General features: G+C 40.2%; 1 protein-coding gene and 1 non-coding gene across 2 annotated transcripts; both read right to left on the bottom strand.

Moving 5' to 3' along the window:
- Positions 1-600: 600 nt before the first annotated feature.
- Positions 601-760, bottom strand: LOC140707112 (U1 spliceosomal RNA). The gene has a single exon (XR_012087097.2). It is a non-coding gene; the product is annotated as a U1 spliceosomal RNA (small nuclear RNA).
- Positions 761-6,063: 5,303 nt separating this feature from the next.
- On the bottom strand, positions 6,064-17,836 carry TMEM170B (transmembrane protein 170B). The gene is made up of 3 exons (XM_072998610.2): positions 17,243-17,836; positions 11,534-11,704; positions 6,064-7,772 (listed from the first exon to the last, which is right to left on the bottom strand). The coding sequence occupies exons 1-3, from the start codon at positions 17,691-17,693 to the stop codon at positions 7,642-7,644; spliced, it is 753 nt and encodes a 250-aa protein (XP_072854711.2). The 5' UTR covers positions 17,694-17,836; the 3' UTR covers positions 6,064-7,641.
- Between the last annotated feature and the right edge of the window lie 2,642 nt (positions 17,837-20,478).

Raw genomic sequence — 20,478 nt, 5'->3', positions numbered from 1 at the left:
AATAGTCTCTTTAATAAGGATAACTTAGAAAATGTTCACCTAGAAAGTAGTTTCGTGTCCAACCCCGCCACTGCCTATAACTCAGCTGGCCCACCACCGCCAGCTGGTCCAGAACCTGGCCGTCACCTGTCGGGCGCTAGCACTGCGGCTGCAGCTGACTCAGGCTGCCAGGGGGTAGCGATCCACGACTTATGGCTCACGTACCCATATATAGCATAGTCTCTGGTTCCCTCTAGTGACCAGTCCTGATAGTTACATTATGGGGATACGTAATTCTGGGTTTTTCATTTACTGTATTTTTTGCTCCATAAGACGCACTCCCCCCCACATAGTGGGGGAAGAAAGTATGTGCGTCTTATGGAACGAATAGAGTAAAAAAGGGGTTCACTCCCCCACCCAGAAGCCCCCCACTGCCATGCTGGGAGGCCTCTGAACTAGCACCAGAGACTGCTTGCTGTTTGGACCTCACCATTCTGCACTGCTGGCTTTCCAGGATCTGCTTCCTGGAGCCCACCTGGAAAACCAGCAAGGCCAACAGGCCTATCGCAGCAGGCAGTGAAAACAGCCAAGGACAAAAGGGGAGAGTAATTCTAGAAACACCAGGGGAAACCACAAACACAGTTCCCCCCCCCCCCAGGCAGTTGATTTTCCCGTATTTGGGGGAAATCACAGGGGGCAGCACATCCAAAGTGCAATAGATGAGCCTCACCCTGGGAAAACCACTTTGATAATCATGGTAACTCCCCTGCCCGGTATGAGTTGGAATGGCCTCTGAACCTCCTACCCCTTTCTGTCCCCTGTCCCCCAAAGGCATGGTGACCCCCTGGCTGCTCCTCCTGATCAGAACAGGGCTGCACAGCCCCAGTCCTGAAAGAGGCCAAGAGAGCTACTCATTGTTTTGGGGTGCCCCACAGGACCCCCATCAGGGGTTGGATGTTCCTCCCACAATCCTCCAGTGCACAGATATTAGCATACTTAATATGCGGGGAAGGCAGGGAAAGCGGGAAAATTCAAACTTTCAGTTAGTGAAGAGGCTGCTTGTCTGCTTCCTTGCTAGTCCAAGCAGTTAGAGAGCTGGGAGAGAGACCTGGGACTGCCTGGTATTGTCGTTTTAAAATGTAAAATTTAATTTAAAAGCTGTTTGTTTGGGGTTAGTGCTTGGGTGAAAAGGTGCTCCGTTTGAACTGAAACCTGCTTGTGTAGAAACATGCATAGGGGTACTTGCTTTAAAAGCTGGCTGCAAAGCCTTTCAGACCAGCGCCAATCAGCTGTTAGGTGGGGAGAGGGGAGGGGGAAGGAGCAGGAGCGGAGAAGAGCACAAAATGGCTGCCGCCTGCCTGCTGGCTTTTAGCTGTTTAGGGCTCTTTTTTGGCTGTTCTGGGGTTTACCAAGGCACTGTGAAGAGCAAGGCTCAGTCTACAGTACCTGGTAAGTGACTTTCTTTCAAGTTTTTTAAAGTTTCTGACCTTTCCCCCCCCATAAAATGCATTAATTAATTTTCAATGTATTTCTATGGGAAATTTGGATTCAACTTGCAAACTTTTCAACTAGTTCTGAGCATCTAATAGAGAATGTACATGTATTTCCAAAGGGTGTAGCAGCAAGGAAACTAATTGTGCCTCGTGACGTCTAACTGGATTACAGTACCTGCTTCCTGATTTCAGCTACTATAGTTTGTATTCAGTTTTTTTTTGGTCACCAAGAACATTGTTCATGGCTTTGTGTGGCCTAACCTGTTGTGCCTTACATGCTATAAATGTTCAATTATGTCAGAAAATGGAGATTTGGTCTTAGGCTGAGCATGTGCTACTGCTGGTGAATGGGATCAGGTTAAGCTTTGTGTTGCTGTTCTTTTGCATAACCTAAAGTATATAAGGAAAACCAGCTGTTAAATAGTTTAATTCCACTATTTATCCTCCACACAACTAAAAGGGACCTCTCAATGCAGTGCCAAATCAGACAAATCATTTCTAACTTAATATAGGCTTGAGCTGTAGATGGGCAGAGCTGCACAACAATCTCATCTGTCATTGAGACATTTCTATAAGCATGGGGAGGAGGTGGATGAAAGGAAATGTAAAATATAGGTAGAGTGGTATAGGTCTTATCACTGGCTGATAATGTCACTGTTGACTGCTGTTCACTTTACATGGTTCAAATGTTATTCTGTTATAGTTTATTAAATATTTTATTATACTATTTGGTTCAGAATATATTTTCCCTGTGTTCCTCCTCTAAAAATTAGGCATGTCTTAAGGTCAGGTGCGTCTTACGGAGCAAAAAAATACGGTAATACTTTTAATATTTTCAGGACATGGCTAAGACACTCCTTGGATAGTGATCCCAAGGTTACAGGAGTCTTACTATATGTAAGAATTTGGATGACACACACAAAACTAGTGTTTTAGAATATTAAGCTTAATCATATTTCGGCAAAAAGACTATGTAAATAGAGTTATCAATGCATCAGATCATAAACATCAAATAAAACTAACCTTAAAATTCAGTTTAATCATACTGTAAGTTGACTGATTATTCTACAACAAAATATGCAAACTTCAAGTTGAAGTTCATCACACTAAAACAAAATATAGCAAAGTGCAAAACTGAGGAAGAAACAGTACTGCTTTCCTCAAATTCAATACAGAAAAAAATACATTTAAAATGTTATATTATGAATAAATACAACATATCCAAAACCATCTCTTTGGCCCATGTATTCATAATTTAAAACAGATTATTGTTCAATGTGGCTCTGGATTTTAGAATTTCATTGCTACATGAAATATCACTTTTTAAAATTTAAGCTAAACAACTGAACCAGACCTGGAAAAGTTTCTTCTGAATAATGTGAAATCTTCTAATAATGTGGGCAAATACTGAGACTACGTATAGCTTCTGCTCTAAGAATACTTGTCATGTAACATGTTTAATTATTTAACCAGATGGATTTTGAAGATTAATGTAATATAATGTAAATATTTCCCTTCATTTCCTTAGCAGCTGAAGGTAATACTTCTCATACCATTCACACAAGGACATTTCACCCCGAAGTAGAGCACTCCACTACAAACCTGAAAGAATAATACACAAAATATCATCCTTTTTAGAAGCTGAAAAACTGCCCTAGTAACATTATTTCTTATGCCTCACATTTAAGACTGAATCTAGGAGAGCATATTGTAATCAAGCACATTTCCTTGGGTACCTCCCTCCTATATTATTATAGAAATTAGTTTGAAAATGCACTGAGTAAACCAACTCCACCTTTACTTTAAAACACAAGTTTGACGTATCCTTCCAAAGTTGTAAGGCCAGAAATCTTTTCATTACTGGTTCTTATTGATTGTTCAAATATATACTTTCCTCACTACTGAACAGCAGTTGTGAGTATTTACTGCATCAGTTTTAGTAGAAAAAGAGCAATCACATACATTGATTTATCCTAAAAACATCACAACAGCTGAGTATTACAAGGCGTGAGATACAACTGCTTCCTGTTGCAAAACAGTTCTGCTTAGCTCTTCTGAGATTCCTTTTAAAAAGTTGCTTGTGCTCAAAACCTGTTATACTGTTGGTACCAAGTAAATGCATTGCAATATTTTAATAAAAATAAATATATACCTATACCACAAATTATTACTAGCCTAGCCTTAATACTGATTGTATTTGTTTTAGATGACAATAGTTTTGTCAGAATGAAGCAGCCACAAACAACACAGGAAGCATCTGAGTCTCAAGCATAAAAATTCATTTCTGCATATAGCCCTAAAGTCAACGGACTTGAAAACGTACCTTTACAGTTTTCATAACTGTCTTTAGTACTGGAGCCTGAGAAGTGCTTGCTTCATAGGATTATTATTGACTACATACAATACTAGGTGTCAAATCACTTCACATAGAACATTCACAACTGCGTCACATACAAAATGTTCTGATGCACAGTAAAACATAGAAACCAAGATATAGATTTCTAGCTAGGCAGCCCTGAAGATATACAGTACTGCCAACTAAGTTTAGAAAAAATTCTGAACTTATTTTAATTAAGGGTTGCATTTTCCAACCCTCTCCCCTTTAAAGTTAACAACGGTACACCACACTACACTGTCAAACAGTTAATCTAGTGGCAAAGACAGAACAACAACAAAGTAAACAAGCTAGAAAATTATTTCCAACATACGCTCAAGGCACTATAAATTAAACATTTTTACTACTGAATGTTTAGAATGTATCTGGGGTTGAAGTTAAAATTACATAAAAGGGAAAAATAATGAAATGTGCTAATGTATTTTAAAAGTATCTAGTCTTAATGTTGCTTCCATTCCCCTATGACCTTGATCCAGAGCTCTGGATGAACATAAAGTTTCTATTGGTGACTATAGCAGATAAAGCTGTGGAGTCACACAACCATGAAGAAGCTCCAAGTATACAGGCAGGATCTTTCAGTACAGCAGTCTATCACTAAAAATACAAGAATAAAGAAAGGCTAAAAACAAATATATTTTTAAAATGTTATTTTTAGCCAAATAACTATTAGCAATATATTGTACTAGTACATGTACCATAAGTAAAAACTGTGTTATTAGCCCACTGTGTTTAAAAAGGCTGTGGAACAAAGCACTGTGCTGTCAAAGTATTATTGCTGCAGGTGTGAGTTCTGTTGCATTAAAATTGGCTACCATGACACCCTGTGGCCATGCCTGTACCTTTCTTCAAAATGCACATACAGACTATTTCAAACAGAACTTTTAAGGGCTAGTTCCCATTCTGACCTCTTACAAATTCAATCCAAATGATAATCTGAACACAGCTAATGGATGAACAGGATTTGGATCCCATTAATGCAGTGGGCCTACCGCAAAATTTAGTCAATAGTGAAGGAATATATGAAATCAAGCCCGTTCATCCATATTAGAACTAAGCTAGAATAGTAGTAAAGGCAGGATCATCTAGAGCAGAGATTCCCAATTTTAGGTTCCCAGATGTTCTTAGACTAAAACTTCCAGAAGCCTTCACCACCAGCTGTGCTGGCCAGGATTTCTGGGAGCTGTAGTCCAAGAACATCTGGGATTTACTGCTCTACAGTAGAGATGGGCAGGAACTGGAAAACTGGTGGTTATGGCTACCCATGAATTATCATGACCCCAAAATTATTATTATTATTAGTTTTATTTGTATGCCACATTTCACCCAACAAAGGGCCCCAAGGCGGCTCACAGCATTAAAATTAACACAATTAAAACAAAAAGTTAAATATTAAAAGGCAAATTAAATATATAATTTAAAATAAAATAAAAGATTAAAACATGGAAAAGATTAAAATTATCTGCTAAACAAACTTTATGGGTCATTTTTTTAGTTCATTCTGGGGGAGACCACCCATTCTTCCCCGTCTCTGTTGCCACCCTACCTTATTTTGAAACTGCTGCCACCACCTTGAGAAGCAGAAGGCCCAGCTCCTTGCATGGAGGCTGGGCCTGCTTCCTGTGTGCATGTACCCATCTATCAGCTTAGCAGCCTGCCTTCTGGAGCTGGGCCTGCTGCCTCTCAGGATGGCAGTGGCAGTGGCGGCAGGAGCAGCTTCATGACAAGGTAGAGAGGCAATGGGGTAGAGGGAGGGGGCATGCCGTTTTACTGAAGCAAAACAAAGTGCCAAGGGGAAAAAATTCAGTGCTTTGTTTTGTTTTGGCAAAACAGGATCCACAAACCAAACCACAAACTGAACCAGCTCAGTTTGTGTGTGTTTTCCCTAGTTTGTGGTTCGGTTCATGCTCATCTCTAATCCTTAGGCCTCCATTCTTTCTACCTATTTGTCACATGTTTCCAGATAGGACCACTCCTTTTTAGGGAAAGCAACTGTAGGCAGAATAAACGAGGTGTAATTGGGCACCTAAAGTACTGTACCTAGCAGTCTTGAGTGGGTGTCAAAAATGGTTTTCAAACTGCTAACACCTGTGCTGGCTTCCCAAATATGGAAGTTTGCTCCTTTTTTTTCAGATGCTCACATAGTTCAGGGGGTGGCTTGATTATAGGTGTGCTTTCATAAAGGGGACAGCATGAAAATCATCTCAAAGGTGTGATTTATTCACTCTTTTCATTTACTTACATTTACCCATTTAGATAAATGCCCTGTCATTTCTCACCACTGACATATTTTACAGTAAAGACAATAGTCACACCACTACTACTCTTGTTAAACACACATATACAGAGAACATGTCTACTGGAAGCTACACACATGAAAGTCACATTTAATTGCTCCAATTATTTAAATCTTAGGAAGCAGAAATATTTTAAATTGTTCCTCCCTTGATACTGATAGTTTGCTGGAATAACCATTTTGTTCAGCAACCTTCAATTTTCTCAGTTTCTTTGTCAGTTTAACTGACATATCGTAAATATGTGCTTTCCAGGACTTGTAGTTCCTACCCGCCTTGATACATAACTGAATGGTTGCTGTGGGTTTTTCGGGCTCTTTGGCCGTGTTCTGAAGGTTGTTCTTCCTAACGTTTTGCTAGTCTCTGTGGCCAGCATCTTCAGAGGTAAGAACTCTATCTGTGCTCTTCTGTTCTGACAGGAGTTCTGACTCCTGTCCTCTGAAGATGCTGGCCAGAGATACTGGCAAAATGTTAGGAAGCACAACCTTCAGAACATGGCCAAAGAGCCCGAAAAACCCACAACAACCATCAGATCCCGGCCATGAAAGCCTTTGAGAATACAGTACATCAATGAATGTTTAACTCTAACAAAAAAGATCAATGTGATTGGCTTCCTGATACAAATTAAGTTACATTTAGATAATTATGGAACATATTTGACAGTTTTTAAAAAAGTAAATGTTTTCAGAGTAATTTATATTTCATTTTATAGACCGTTTAGGCAACTGACTCATAAAACTTTTGTTTACTCTTTGACGTCACTTTTGGACACATCACAAATTGATAGTACTGAACAGAAATAAAGTTATGAAGGGCTGGTTTTAATAAATGTAGTTTACCTTAAGTAAATCCGTTTTTTAAAATACTGGATAGATCACATTCGTATTCTTACTAGAGGTTTCTTTCAGCCAAAGAATCCCAGCTATGCTTTTATGTAAATTGAATAGGTAAATTTTCCTTCTCATAAATGTAGCAACATTTTGCATTTAGTGGGATTCAATGATGATGATGATAAGCAGCAAGTGCCCTGTTGGTGTTTCTGAATTTTTTCAATTTTGCAGCACTCAGTAACTACACATTTAAATGGTCACACTATCAATATTTTTTAAAAAAATGCAACATCACATTTGGCACATTTATCTATTCTTCAGAAATGCCCTGGTATTTCCTTCAACACTGTTATGAATAGTGATCACACTGAAGGCATTTGCCTGATCAGCAGCTTCACAAAGGTGCTTTATCTTGCAGCTTCTCCTAAGCTGATCACACTTTGCCTGTAACAGAGGCACATTAGGTGCAACGCAGTAGTGTGTCATTTTTGGACTGCAGCAGGAAGTACTTTCCAAATGGATGGGACCTCTAGCTTTGCAGCCCATGTAACAGGTATTTCCTCTCATAACTCAAATTCAGCAGTTACTGAAGCAACTTCTGAAAAGCTTCACTGCTGACTTCTTCCTTGTATAAACAAAGCTTCATAGAAGATTCAAAGTGTAGCAAGAATCCTTGAAAATGAAATTATCAATGTCAGTACGGTCTGTCCAACTCCAAATACCAGTGCTTCTAAAGGAGCCATGCTTTTCCCAGCTACTCTGTAAATTCCAGCTACTGCAGCACCTAAAAAGCACAAGAGGGGGGAGTGAAATTACAAGATCATATATAAACATGTTTACATTCAAAAATCCTTCCAGGGTATAAATTATTAAATGTTAATGTTCTATTACTGTACCCTGATAAATACATAATCACATACTTCATGTTTCGATCACTGACCCCTCAATCTGATCTAAACATATAACGTGTAATCATTCTGCAGTCCCCTTTCAGCCCAAGATTGAGACAATCCATAGGGACCTAGACTCTGTTAGCAATGCAGTTGATCGAGTCAATTGTCCAATGTACTATCTTGACTGGTTTTGTTTGATCAATTCCAGTATATGATGACTGATGACATAGACAAGGAGCCACCTGATCATCTCAGGCTCTATAGCTGTGGAACGTCACGGAGGCCTAGAAAACAACCACCAGGAACCTGGTCTTCTTGGTGGTGGCCATGATATTATAGACATTATTGTGTGTGTTCTGTTACCTTTATGTGTTATTTTGGGTTGAATGTCGTGTTATATGTTCTTTTGTTAGCAGCCCAGAGTACTGATTCAATACTAAATGGGCAGAATCAATAAATGGGTACAATCAATAAAAAAATTAATCAGGCACCCACTATAGTTTTACATCTGCAAAACTATAGGACAAAATGTTGTACTTTGGAACACGATCTAGTCAGCTAAGCACTTAAAGCAGAATCTCTGAAAGCACTTGATAAGAATTAACTTTATAGCTACAATTGTTTCCAGATCACCTGAGCTGTTTTTTTCAAACCACTGGAATGCCACTCCTTTACATTTCTCTACAAGCTATATATGTTGAGTAATCTACTGTACTGAATTGCCCTATTATAGTGAACTTGACAGTATAAAGATGATCTTGATATTAAACAAAATGCCTAAGAACAGGATACTTTTAAAAAGATTTGTAGTGTAGAGTATTTAGTGGTGATAGAATGACTGGATAATACTGTACAACCACTGACTATATATGAATAGCACAGTCATTGAAACAGACTTTTTCAGTTACATTTCCACATATACCAAGTACACTAAATATGGTTAGGTTATGTACTGTACACATGGTGATTCTTTTTAACAGAATACAGCTACAGAAAGTAGCCCCATGTGGCATTTCATTGTATGTCACAAAGAACAACCAGAATTACTTTTCCTTCATACTTCCAAGTACACTGAGGAACAGAATGTGTGAAATCCAGAAGTGAAACTTACCCTGTGTAAAGCTGATGATGTCATCAGCCTTATGAGGCATAAGTTCCACTACTGGATTTTAGCCAGTATCTATTCCCCCTTCCCACACAAACCAGGATTTAGCATGGATATCTGTACTAAGCTATTCTTGAGTTGCCATAACCTCTTCTCAGGAAAGAAGTCAATCATATGATTATTTTAAGAAATACTAAGTGCTGATAGTTTCAGCAGCTATGTGCCAAAAATATTAAGTTCTGACAAAATCAGAGAGAGAAAATAACTATTGCTACTGGATAATATCTTAATAAGATGAATAAATGGTTCCAAAAGCTGCTTTATCTTAAACGTCAATTAAACCACCAAATGATATGTGAAAATGACTAGGACTACTTGTAATAACCATTGACTGGATTTGACTCACTTTTTGGGCATCCCTTTCTATACTTTAACATGGGGATGCACAATTCACATGACTTGTACCCTAATTCCAAGTAATACCTGAGCTGTAGCAGTATAAACTTACCTTTAACTATCTGAAACTTAAGTGAATTCTAATAGTGATGAAGTAATGGAACCAATCAGGAAATCAACCCCGAGTGCTCACTGGAAGTACAGATCCTGAAACTGAGGCTTCAATACTTTGGCCATCTCATTAGAAGAGAAATCTCCCTGGAAAAGACACTGATGTTGGGTCTTTTCCCCAATAGTCATTCCTATTGGAGCTGGTCTAGTCATCTTATGAAGTCTTCTTGCCAGAGGGTCCTGATAAGTATTGAGCCTTCTCAGAAAAAAATTGAGCTAGGAAGCTATAAATTGTAGGGTGTATTGGCCAATTAGTCTGTATTCAATGGTGCAAAAATCAACTACCTATGACTTTAACTTATATTTCATGTTCAGGTACAAAGTGAACATGGCAGCACCTCTAGAAAAGTTCAATGTGGAAAAGCATAGGACCATAATCAAGTTCCTGTTTCTCCAAGGGAAAGGTGCAAAGCAGTTCCATGACGAAATGTCACAAATTATGGGTGACAGTGGCCCTTCAGATGCAACAGTTAAATGTTGGGTTGTCAATTTTTAAACTGGCCATTTCGGAGTTGAAGTGAAAACCCAGTGGAAGGCCTGTTTCTGTCTCTGTGCCTGCAAATGTGAAAGCCATCCTTGACATGATCATGGAGGACCACCAAATATCAGCCAAAAGTATTGCTATATATCTGAGAATATCACGTGAGAGAGTTGGTGTCATTATCCACAACGACTTGGAAATGAGAAAGCTGGCAGCAAAGTGCATCCCCAAAATTTTGACAACCGAGCAAAAGAGGAAACGTGTGGAGTCATCGGTGGCTGCTTTGGAACATTTTGCAAGAAATGAGTCAGATTTCCTGGACCAACTGGTAACTGGTGATGAGACATGGATCTACTGTTAAAATCCTGAGACAAAGTAACAGTCTAAGGAATGGAGGCACAGTGGTTCCCCTAGGCCAAAGAAGTTCCGAGTGCAAAGGTCAGTGCAGAAGCAAATGGCAACAGTTTTTTGGGATAAGAAGGGAGTTCTGCTGGTGGACTACCTCTAACAGGGTTCGACCATAATTGCAAAATATTACTGTGCTTTATTGACAAAGTTGATGCAAAACATCAAGGAAAAACGTCGAGGAAAGCTCTCCAAAGGTGTTGTCCTGTTGCATGAGAACACCTCATCACACACTGCAGGTGAAATAATGGCAAAACTGACCTCCTTAGGCTTTCAAGTGATGCCCCATCCACCCTATTCTCCCGACCTGGCTCCTTCTGAGTATTATCTGTTTCCCAAACTCAAAAACACCTAAAGGGACAATGATTTGGGAGTGTTCTGGAGGCAACTAATGCTGTAAATGAGTGGTTACACCAGCAGTCAGAAGAATTTTATTTGCAGGGACTTAAAAAGCTGCAGGACAATGTCACAAGTGCATTGACTTCCTGGGGGAATATGTAGAATAGTGTGGCAGTTACAGCTTCCTAGATCAATTTTTTCTGGGAAAGGCTCAGTACTTATCAGCACCCCCTCGTAAAACACAATTCCTCCACTTTGAGGATGAAACTTACTTTTTTCCCCCTGGCTTCAAGTCACTAAATTCTCAAGACCAGTTTTAGCTTTTCAGGACAATCACATAGGAAAATAAAAAAATATTTCACCAGATCACTCATTTATAACTAGATAGAAAGACCGCTTCAGCAGTGAATGTGACAAGCTACAAAAAACAGAGCTCTCCTTAACAAATAGGTATCCAAAATACTGGTAGACAGCCAGAGAATAGGTAAAATGAGGGTTTCCTCTGTCACAGTTCTCTAGAGTGTGTAACTGAGATGTCAGCCCTTTGAATAATGTAAGTAAAAATGGTTAAGAAACATTTATTCTACAGAAGAAACAACATACAAAAAACCATGACTGACTATTTTTCAATTTTCCAACAATAAGCCCATCCAAATTCCAATATACTGAATAATTCAACAGTGTATGAAGTTTATAATATTAATAATGATCTTCAAAAGCAAGAATAACTTTATTTAAATATTTTAAAGACTTACTGGTTATCATAGCTCCAGTTAAAGATCCCAGAAATCCAATGCTGACCACAATGACAGAGATTACTCTTCCTTGCCTATGCCTTTGCAGCATCACAAACATTAAAACTCCTGCAGCACCATGGACAAAGAGAGAGGAGAAGAGAGCCCATAGGAAAACCCAGTACCACATTTCTGGAAGAAATCAAACAGCAGGTCAAAATTTCTGAGAAAATGTTATTGATCACAACAAATACATGCTAACTTAAGTTTAAACAAACAACATAAAAACATGCATAAAAGTAATCCCTACCTAAAATCCCATTTTCTTGTACTCTTAGCATATATACTGCTTACTTTTTTTTAAAAAAACCCACCATACATACTTTCTTGTAAATCTATTTTATGTTTCTAGCTTTAATTTGAACTATTCAGGAGACTCTTTTGTTAAAAGGGAGTAAATAAATGATGTAAATAAATAAATGTCAAAGAACAATTCAAAACACAGCATAAATGAGTTAGAAATCTGTTGCTTCTGATCTATGCTGTACATATCAAGCTACTCATAAATAATTTTTGAAAGAAAGTCAAAACAAGTGTTTTAGAAGAAGAAATAGATACACCAATTTCAATTGAAATATTACCAATATTTCAAACTTAAACTCCTCTAAAATTAGCAAGATGCCAAATTAAGTCCCAGGAGCATTAAGAACATTTTAGTTATTAATAATATTGCTTTTGAGTGTTGTCATTATGAAAGTCAAGTGTATGTTTTCCAGTTTGAAGAGAGAATGATGCAAATGCTGATCAATTTTTAAATACATATAGGAAATTCAAACAGTTATTTGAATCACTTTGTGAATATCCCATGTTATTAAAATGAACTTTCTAGGACATATCGTACACATGCTGGATAAAAATATCTTCCATTCGCAAGTGTGAAATGAAGCTGAAAATGAAAACTAGCTAACTGGGGAACAGGCTATTTATGAAGTAATAAATTGGTCAAAATCAGAGAGAATCAGCAGGATAGAGATGAACATATTTCCTCCAAATTAAAAAACTCTTAAAACCAGAAGCTGCATCACATACACACACTTAAGTTAGCCATTGGTTACTTTAAAAATGTATTCTGAAAAACATCCATTTTAAATGTTCTTTAAATGTTCTCGCATTATATTACATCACATATATTAATTACCAATTTCTTAATACTGAGCTCCATATTGGCTGCTTTCTTTACAAGCATTTTATATATACATCAACTTATGTTCCTTCTATCAGGGCTGCATAGCCAAGCCAGTATTGCTGCCTATTTGCTTCTGGTCATGGCCAGAACACAGCATATATGGGGCGGGGCTGCTACCCAACTCTCCAGAAAATTAGAGGAAACATTGACATCAAGTATAAAATCTATAATAACTAGTGTGGTGTAATGCAGTGGTCCCCAAGCTTGGGCCTCCAGATGTTCTTGGACTTCAACTCCCAGAAATCCTGGCCAGCAGAGGTAGTGGTGAAGGCTTCTGGGAGTTGTAGTCCAAGAACATCTGGAGGCCCAAGGTTGGGGACCACTGGTGTAATGGATAGAATGATAGAATAAGACTCAAGAGACCAGGGTTTATATCCTTACTCGGCCATGGAAATCTGCAGTGTGTGGTGGGTGATAAAACTTCTCCTTAATTATTTCACCTTGAAAGTCCTATTAGGGTTGCTATAAGTCAGTTCCAACTTGACAGCACATATAAATCTATATAATCAAAACAACAATAGTACCGTGTTTCCCTGAAAATAAGACAGGGTCTTATATTAATTTTTGCTCCAAAAACCGCATTAGGGCTTATTTTTCAGGGGATAGTTTATTTTTTTCATGTACAACAATCTACATTTATTCAAATACAGTTATGTCATCTTCTTCTGGTTGCTGCACAATGGTGGAGGGCAGGCTTTCATTTAACTGGGGCTTATTATTGGGGTAGGGCTTATATTACAAGCATCCTGAAAAATCATACTAGGGCTTATTTTCAGATTATGTCTTATTTTTGGGAAAACAGGGTAATGTTCATAGTAATAATGTGTTATCAAATCAATTCTGACTAATGGCAACTCTTTTTGGTCAGTAGCAATACTTCCTCTCCCCCCCAAAACAGCTTTTCAAAACTATGTTTCTATTTTATTTTATTTTATTTTACCTACTATCTTTTCTGCCACAAGTAAATATTAGTAGGTATGTGCAAATTTATAAAAGTACTGTATACAGCTGGAAACGTAAATGGATTTATTTTTAAAAATACACTAACACAAGTATGAACTAAGTTCTTTGTAACAACTACCTGTATTTATTTTGCCAATGAGAAACCATCAAGCTTGGTTCCAGTTTGCAAAACATACTGTGAATATTAAACAGTTCAGTAGACATTCTAGTTCTCTGTACAGCAGTTACTGAACACCATGGAATCCACAGTACAGTATGGCCCTCAGAGAACCCAATAGATTCCTAAGAATCCCTTGCTTATTGCGAAGGGCAATTCTTGAATTATAGCATACTTGTCCTACGGTCTTTGTAGTTTGGAATTGGTTGACCACATAAATGAAAGGAAGACAATTTCTAAGTGGGCAGGCATGTTAGGGTCTTACTAGATGAGGCACTGATTGCATAGTGGATCCTGGCTGAACAAGAAAATATTTGTTCTAATACAGTAATCATTTATTTTAATCCATGCTTGGCACAGTAGTTTTGTTTCGTAATTTGTCTGTTGGGAAACAGTAAGAGTGGCTAAACTTAGAAGCGAGCCATTCCCTCACTTGTCTAAGGCTGAAGGATTCAGCACCATCTTTACTTCATGACCTTCAATGGTTCAAAACATGGCTCTAGGTAGAAGGCAGGAAGTTAGGAAGAGAGGGAAGTGGGAAGACAGTGGCAGGAAAAGAGCAGCCAATGGTAGAGGGTTTCTTAGCAATTGAGGAGAAAAAAGATGTAATGGGAATAGAAGGTATAAAGAGGGAGGAGTTGGGGTTCAGAGGAGTGGGAGAGTCCTGAAATGGGAGATAAAGAGGAAGAATAGTCACTGTCAAGAGGGGCAAAAGGAACCTATGTGTTCTCCTTTCCCCAAAAGGGAGAGGCAAAAGGTGATGGAGGGAAGAGATGGAGGGATGAGAGCGCATGGGAACTGAGATGCCGTTGGGGGAGTCAAACCCTTCAGAATGGACTATATACATTTACCCAAGAGAGAAGGGTCCATGGAAGAAGGTGGTGGATCTGATCCCTATGGGTTTGACACCCCCTGAAGGCAACTGGGCTAGATACCCTTGTTGCGGGACTATCTGCATGGTGAGGAGTCAGCCACTGCAGAAACCTACCGACTGGGAGAGGTTTGGAATGCCCCCACATTAAAAAACTTATTTAGCGATGCCGAGGTTACACAAGATGTGGCCTGAAACATCTATGGTTGCTGGTCCTGTTGGACCCATTGAAGTTGTTGTACATACTGCACTGTTAAAATATATTAAACTGTTGACTAATGTTAATCAGTCTCCTGTTATAGCTTTCATTGAAGAGGAACTGCCTAACCTGAAATAAGAACCCAACCGCAGACACAACAGTTTTATGTGCATGTCTGATGTCTTGGACACAGAGGCTGAAAGTTTGTTGCTTAGCACAGTAAGCTGCACTAGAATAAGTCCACTGAATAGGAATTTGATGAGTCAACTCCTCTGTCTGTTTCACTGATTCAAATGGGCCTACTTTCCTTGCAACTTACTATGCTAAAGTGAGTCACATACTGTATAGAGTAGGCTCATTTGAATCAACTCAACTTACAGAGAAACTAACTCACAGAGTCCCCAATGATTCAATGGGACTACTCTGGGGTGACATACTACATTATGCAACAGGATTTCAGCCATTGATTACGCTGCTTAAAGGAGTAACTGTTGCAGGAGAAAAATGCACTGAAACAAAGTTGTGTGCTTTTTTATACGCTAGTAAGTGTATTACGATAGAAGCCTTTCTAGACTCCACTCCACTTTATCAGATGGAATAGAAAACAAGAGCTGTGACAAGTAATACTCTCTGGAGCAAAAAACATCCTAACCTGGCACTTATACTATGCTGTGCTACCAGTGAAAAGTATGCTACATTTTGATTGTGCATAAACTTTCATATGATTATGACAGTTTCAGCACATCAATGCAGTGAGGCAGTTAACTACTGTATTAGGAAGAGGGACTTATGAGTAATGGAATTCTAGTTGCAGAACAGTCTTTCTAGAAAAGTTTACTGGCACAACTAAATTATTTTGGTTCACCCAGGACCTTTCAATTACACAGTGTGGGTGTCTCAGTTCCAAAACCTGTGGGTATAACTAGTTTTGTTGCTATATTTCATTTTGGTTTTGATTGTATAGTTTCTTTAAAACTGGGCTTATGCCTTGGGCAAGTTGCACAGTCCCTAGAAAAAGGGAATGATAAATCACCTCTGGGCATATTGTACCTAGAAAACTCCTCAAGGGGTAACTAAAAATCAGAACTGACTTGACAGCATATAATGATGATGTTGATGCTTGACCCAGATAACTTTCATATGATTTTATTAATAAATAAAATAAATTAAATACTGTACTAGAAAATAATTCAGATCACTGTATTTTGTCAAAAAGCATTGGAGCCATATGTTTAAACTGGTTTCTTTAAAAAAAACTAGATGAAGTGTACAAATTAAAACTTTTTAAAATAAAGAGACTGCCATTATCTTCCCTACTCAACATTAATTTAAAAAGATTACTTCCATTCAAATACTATTATCTAGGTGGATCTTTAACTCTGTCAATTTCTGGAGAGCTAGTTCCACAAGAATTATACAGTATAGAACTTTGCTTAGAACGTACATTAACATACATTTAATTTAAAATTGTTCTAATAATATTGTCTGTAATATACTATTACAGATGGGAAACTGAAGCTAAGAATAACCCTAGTATAAAGATCTGTCCAAGAATCTAACCCTAATGGGAAACAAAAGTTCCATCCACTCTCTCAACACTAATAACACTTTCACAGTACTTTATTATGTTCATTCATAAATGGTTTTTTTCTATGCTATGAAACGAAAAACAGCACACAGCATATATACTCTGTGTTAAGTCCAGAATTAAGTCCCACAGCGCTCTAGCTAACACTCCAGAGAGGATCTCTAGTGCTGAGACCTCTACTATTCAGTTACTCTCAGAAGCCTACAACCTCACAGTATCCTACAGCATCTTGCTACCTATCTATGTTCATAAACAAGCTTCACTTGCCCCTTGTTCTGCGCCATCAAGTGGGAAATGACTTACAGTGACCCTAACAAGGCTTTCAAGATAAGTGAGATAAATAAGGAGTGTTTTTACCAGTCTCAGTCCTCCAGTCAGTTTCCATGGCTGAGTGGGGATTTGAACTTGGTCTCCAGAGTCCTAGGCTGTCACTCTATCCACTACACACCACACTATACCTGCCCCTTAGGGCCCACATGTCTAATCCATACACCGCTGCATGCCACAGAGTCCAAATGCATAACAACAGCGCACTGGGCAACTGGCTCCTCTCTTCGGACCAACAGCGGTCCTCAGGAGCCCTTTCTCGTCCAAGATCCCTCCACAAGTTCCATCCGTCAGGGACACCATGCACCCCTGTCCCCCCCTCTCCCATCACGCCCCCGACCCCTCCGGGAGCCCCACGCCCGTTCCTCCCGCGCGTTACCCGTGAGGTGCCGCAACGAGGTGCCGTGTGCCCACAAACTCAGCACCTGCTGGACAGACAGGTTGATCATGCTGTTGTCTCCCGCCTCCGCCTTCATCGTCGCCGCGGGGGAGACGGCCTGGCCGGTTCCGTCGCTGCTCGGCCTCCCCCCGGGCAGTTGCGGCGGGCTTCGCCGCCGGTCTCCAAGAAGGGGAGGCCGAGATCGGGCGCCCAGGGGGCTGCTGTGGGCCAAAGGGGCGCGGATGGGGTGGGCTCCCCGCGGCGGGGGAGACATTGAGGACGGCGGCAGGACGAAGGACGGGCGGCGGCGGCGGCGCTCGCGGCCAGCCTCCCACTGGGGCTGGCGGTGGGTGCTGCCGCTGAGGCCCTCTTCAGGGCTGGCAGGTGCCCTGAGCCCAAGAGTCCGGGGCCGAGGAAGGGAAGGGAGACGGAGGTAGGCGCCAAGCGGCATGAGAAGGAGCAACGGCCATCCCCGCCCCCTTCCGAAGCCGCCTTCTCATGGCCAGTCCCAAGCGCGAGGAGGGCGAAAGGGAGGCGGCGGAAGCGGAGGCGACCTCGAGGCACGAGCCGCGGACAACCGCCTTCTTTTCCCACCGGCTGGCCGGCCTGCCAAGCGACCAACGGCTACTCCCTGCGTGTTTGCGCGAGAGGCACCACCTCCAACCAGGCGCGCGCATGCCGCTTCCCAACAACCGCGGCCTACGGCTTGGGAAAGGGACGCGCGAGCGAAGGCGCAAGGCGCGTGCGCACTTGAGAGGGCCGCGAGCGAGATGGGGGGGTGGGGCACGGTAGGGCTATTTACTGTCGACTCTGAGACACGCGGCTGAGCAAAAGGGAGGGGTCGCTTTCGAAGCAGGGTCGTGTGGATGGGCTCAGCTTTTGATATGCCCGTGTTTTTTGTAGTTTGACCTTTCCTGATGTAAAAATCCTTATTAATGTGTCCTATTAAATGGCTTCCGAGCTAGGGAGAACCCCCCGTTTATTAATAACCTTCGAAAAGTTCCAGCGGTAGCCGCGGTGCTCAGGTCCTGCAAATTATGGACCACTGATTCATTTATTTAGCAGACTTAGCAGATGTTTGCGTGTATTTTTTTCTTTTTTCTGGACATTATATCGCAGTTAGTATGTAAGAAATCTTTGAGTTTAGAGCAGTAAGGACTTGGGAGGGACAGCAGACTTGGCTCTGTGCGCAGGTTCCACTGAGCCTCAGTGGAGACAGGCTTTTAGTGCAATACTGTACAGTATATACATTACACTAAAAAAAACCCCACCAACTTAAATAAAACTGTTAGTATTTAAAGTGCTACAATATTTTAACTTTTCTTTTGTCCACATTCCAGTAAAATAAACTGGGCAATAACTAGCTCTTATTCCTTGCCTAATAATACTACTTGCGTAATATGTAGTATTTTTTTGAATGTGCACAACCACTCAATTTATTTTCAGCTGGGTTGGAATGGGGCACAATGTTTCATGTGCACCAAATACCTAGTGATCTTTTCTGTGACGTCATTTGGTATTTGATGACTGGTCCACTGAATTCCACCGAATAAGGGACGTGGTGGCGCTGCCAGCTAAACCGCAGAAGCCTGTGCTGCAGGGTCAGAAGACCAAGCAGTCGTAAGAGCGAATCCACGCGACGGAGTGAGTGCCCGTCGCTTGTCCCAACTCCCGCCAACTTAGCGGTTCGAAAGCATGCAAATGCAAGTAGATAAATAGGGACCACCTCGGTGGGAAGGTAACAGTGTTCCGTGTGACCACGGAAGATTGTCTTCGGACAAAACGCTGGCTCTATGGCTTGGAAATGGGGATGAGCACCGCCCCCTAGAGTCGAACACGACTGGACAATAATTGTCAAGGGGAACCTTTAACTTTACCTTTACCACTGAATTCAAAACTGAATTCAAATACAGTAGTTGCTTATGTGTCTTGAACGTCCACAACAGTGGAAGTGAACTGCACAGTAACAGTGATGTGTGCACGTACAGGTTCTGTGTGCACGTATAGGGAAAGAGCATCTGCAACCAATTTTGAAGAGGTGTAGATCCACCTATAGCCAAGATGATTTAGGAGACTTTTCTGTTTCTCTGCTACTCCCAAGCTGTGTAATGCCCAGTCTTACAGAACTAAGGTGCTTGCCTATTTTTGAGATTTTTGTGGTCTGATGAAGGAATCATCCACCCTTATATTTAGATATTATACAGGGACCACACACATTTCCTTTTTTGTACATCTCTGTCCCTTCACTGGAAAAAGGTGGAATACAAATAAATAGATAAGTACCCTGAATAGAGTGGTATCTACAACAAGAGTAAGGAGATCTACCATTCGTCAAGGAGGACAACACCAAATACAAGACAATGTCTTTCTCTAGACACTAGGCTATGCTTTTAATTTGATTGCAGCTGAGTGTGTCTTTGCCAAGGGTGTTAACTAAATTTCATCTCCAACTTTTCTGATATGTTTCTGAGCACAGGCAAACAGGAGCTGTATGCTTAGATATAAAGGTTAATTCACTTCAATTTTAGTATATTCAGATCTATAATGATATCATTAGGTAGTTAAAGGAAAACATCACAGGCAGAAACATAAAAGAGTCTGTAAAGGGAGTTATGTAATTAACGGATCCCCATGAAACACAGCCAATAAACAAAAGTGTTGCCAAAGCAAAATCAGAAGATAAATTGAACTAATTGTTTGAATTTGGAATAAACTATGCTGCCCCACAATTTGGTTCTTTTTGAAGACATCACATACACAGCCATTAGAAGATACCATAATTATTTCCAAAAATAACACGTTTAAAATGTTTTCTTTACTATGTACATAGTACTGTGCACAATGCTATAAAGTGTTTTCACCTTCTGCAAAGCAGAATATAGTACTTCACCCAGGCCTCCTCCTATGACTGCAAGGAGTGGAATTTTACACTAGTGCAAGGAAAAGGGAGTTGCTATTAAATACTATTACTGTTTCAGTAATACTACAAATGCAATATATGAAATTTGAAAATTATTACATTAAAATATTTTATAGATAATATTTCAGATAACGTTGAGTACAGCCTGCCTCAGTGGGGTGAAACCAGGGCTGGAGAGGATCTTGAGGCTCCAAGTTGGCAATCTTCTTCCAGAAAAACCAGAGATGGGTAGGGGAAAGAGGCCTGGCCCTGCTGAGGAAGACCTGTTCTCTCTAAAAGATGTTGACAGCTTGATGAATGGAAAGCCTCATACAAC

The sequence above is a fragment of the Pogona vitticeps genome, chromosome 4, assembly GCF_051106095.1.
Source record: "Pogona vitticeps strain Pit_001003342236 chromosome 4, PviZW2.1, whole genome shotgun sequence".
Lineage (NCBI taxonomy): Eukaryota > Metazoa > Chordata > Lepidosauria > Squamata > Agamidae > Pogona > Pogona vitticeps.
The sequence above is the reverse complement of the archived record's forward strand: the minus strand, read 5'-3'. Positions and strand labels throughout refer to the sequence as shown.

Bases quoted from the DNA above. Each gene is read 5' to 3' on its own strand.
- TMEM170B (XM_072998610.2), bottom strand. From the start codon at position 17,693: ATGCCGCTTGGCGCCTACCTCCGTCTCCCTTCCCTTCCTCGGCCCCGG. The intron at 11,705-17,242 runs GTAACGCGCGGG...GATTTCTTCCAG, and splicing joins CTCGTTGCGGCACCTCACGG to AAATGTGGTACTGGGTTTTC. The intron at 7,773-11,533 runs GTAAGTCTTTAA...TGTGCTTTTTAG, and splicing joins AACTGGAGCTATGATAACCA to GTGCTGCAGTAGCTGGAATT.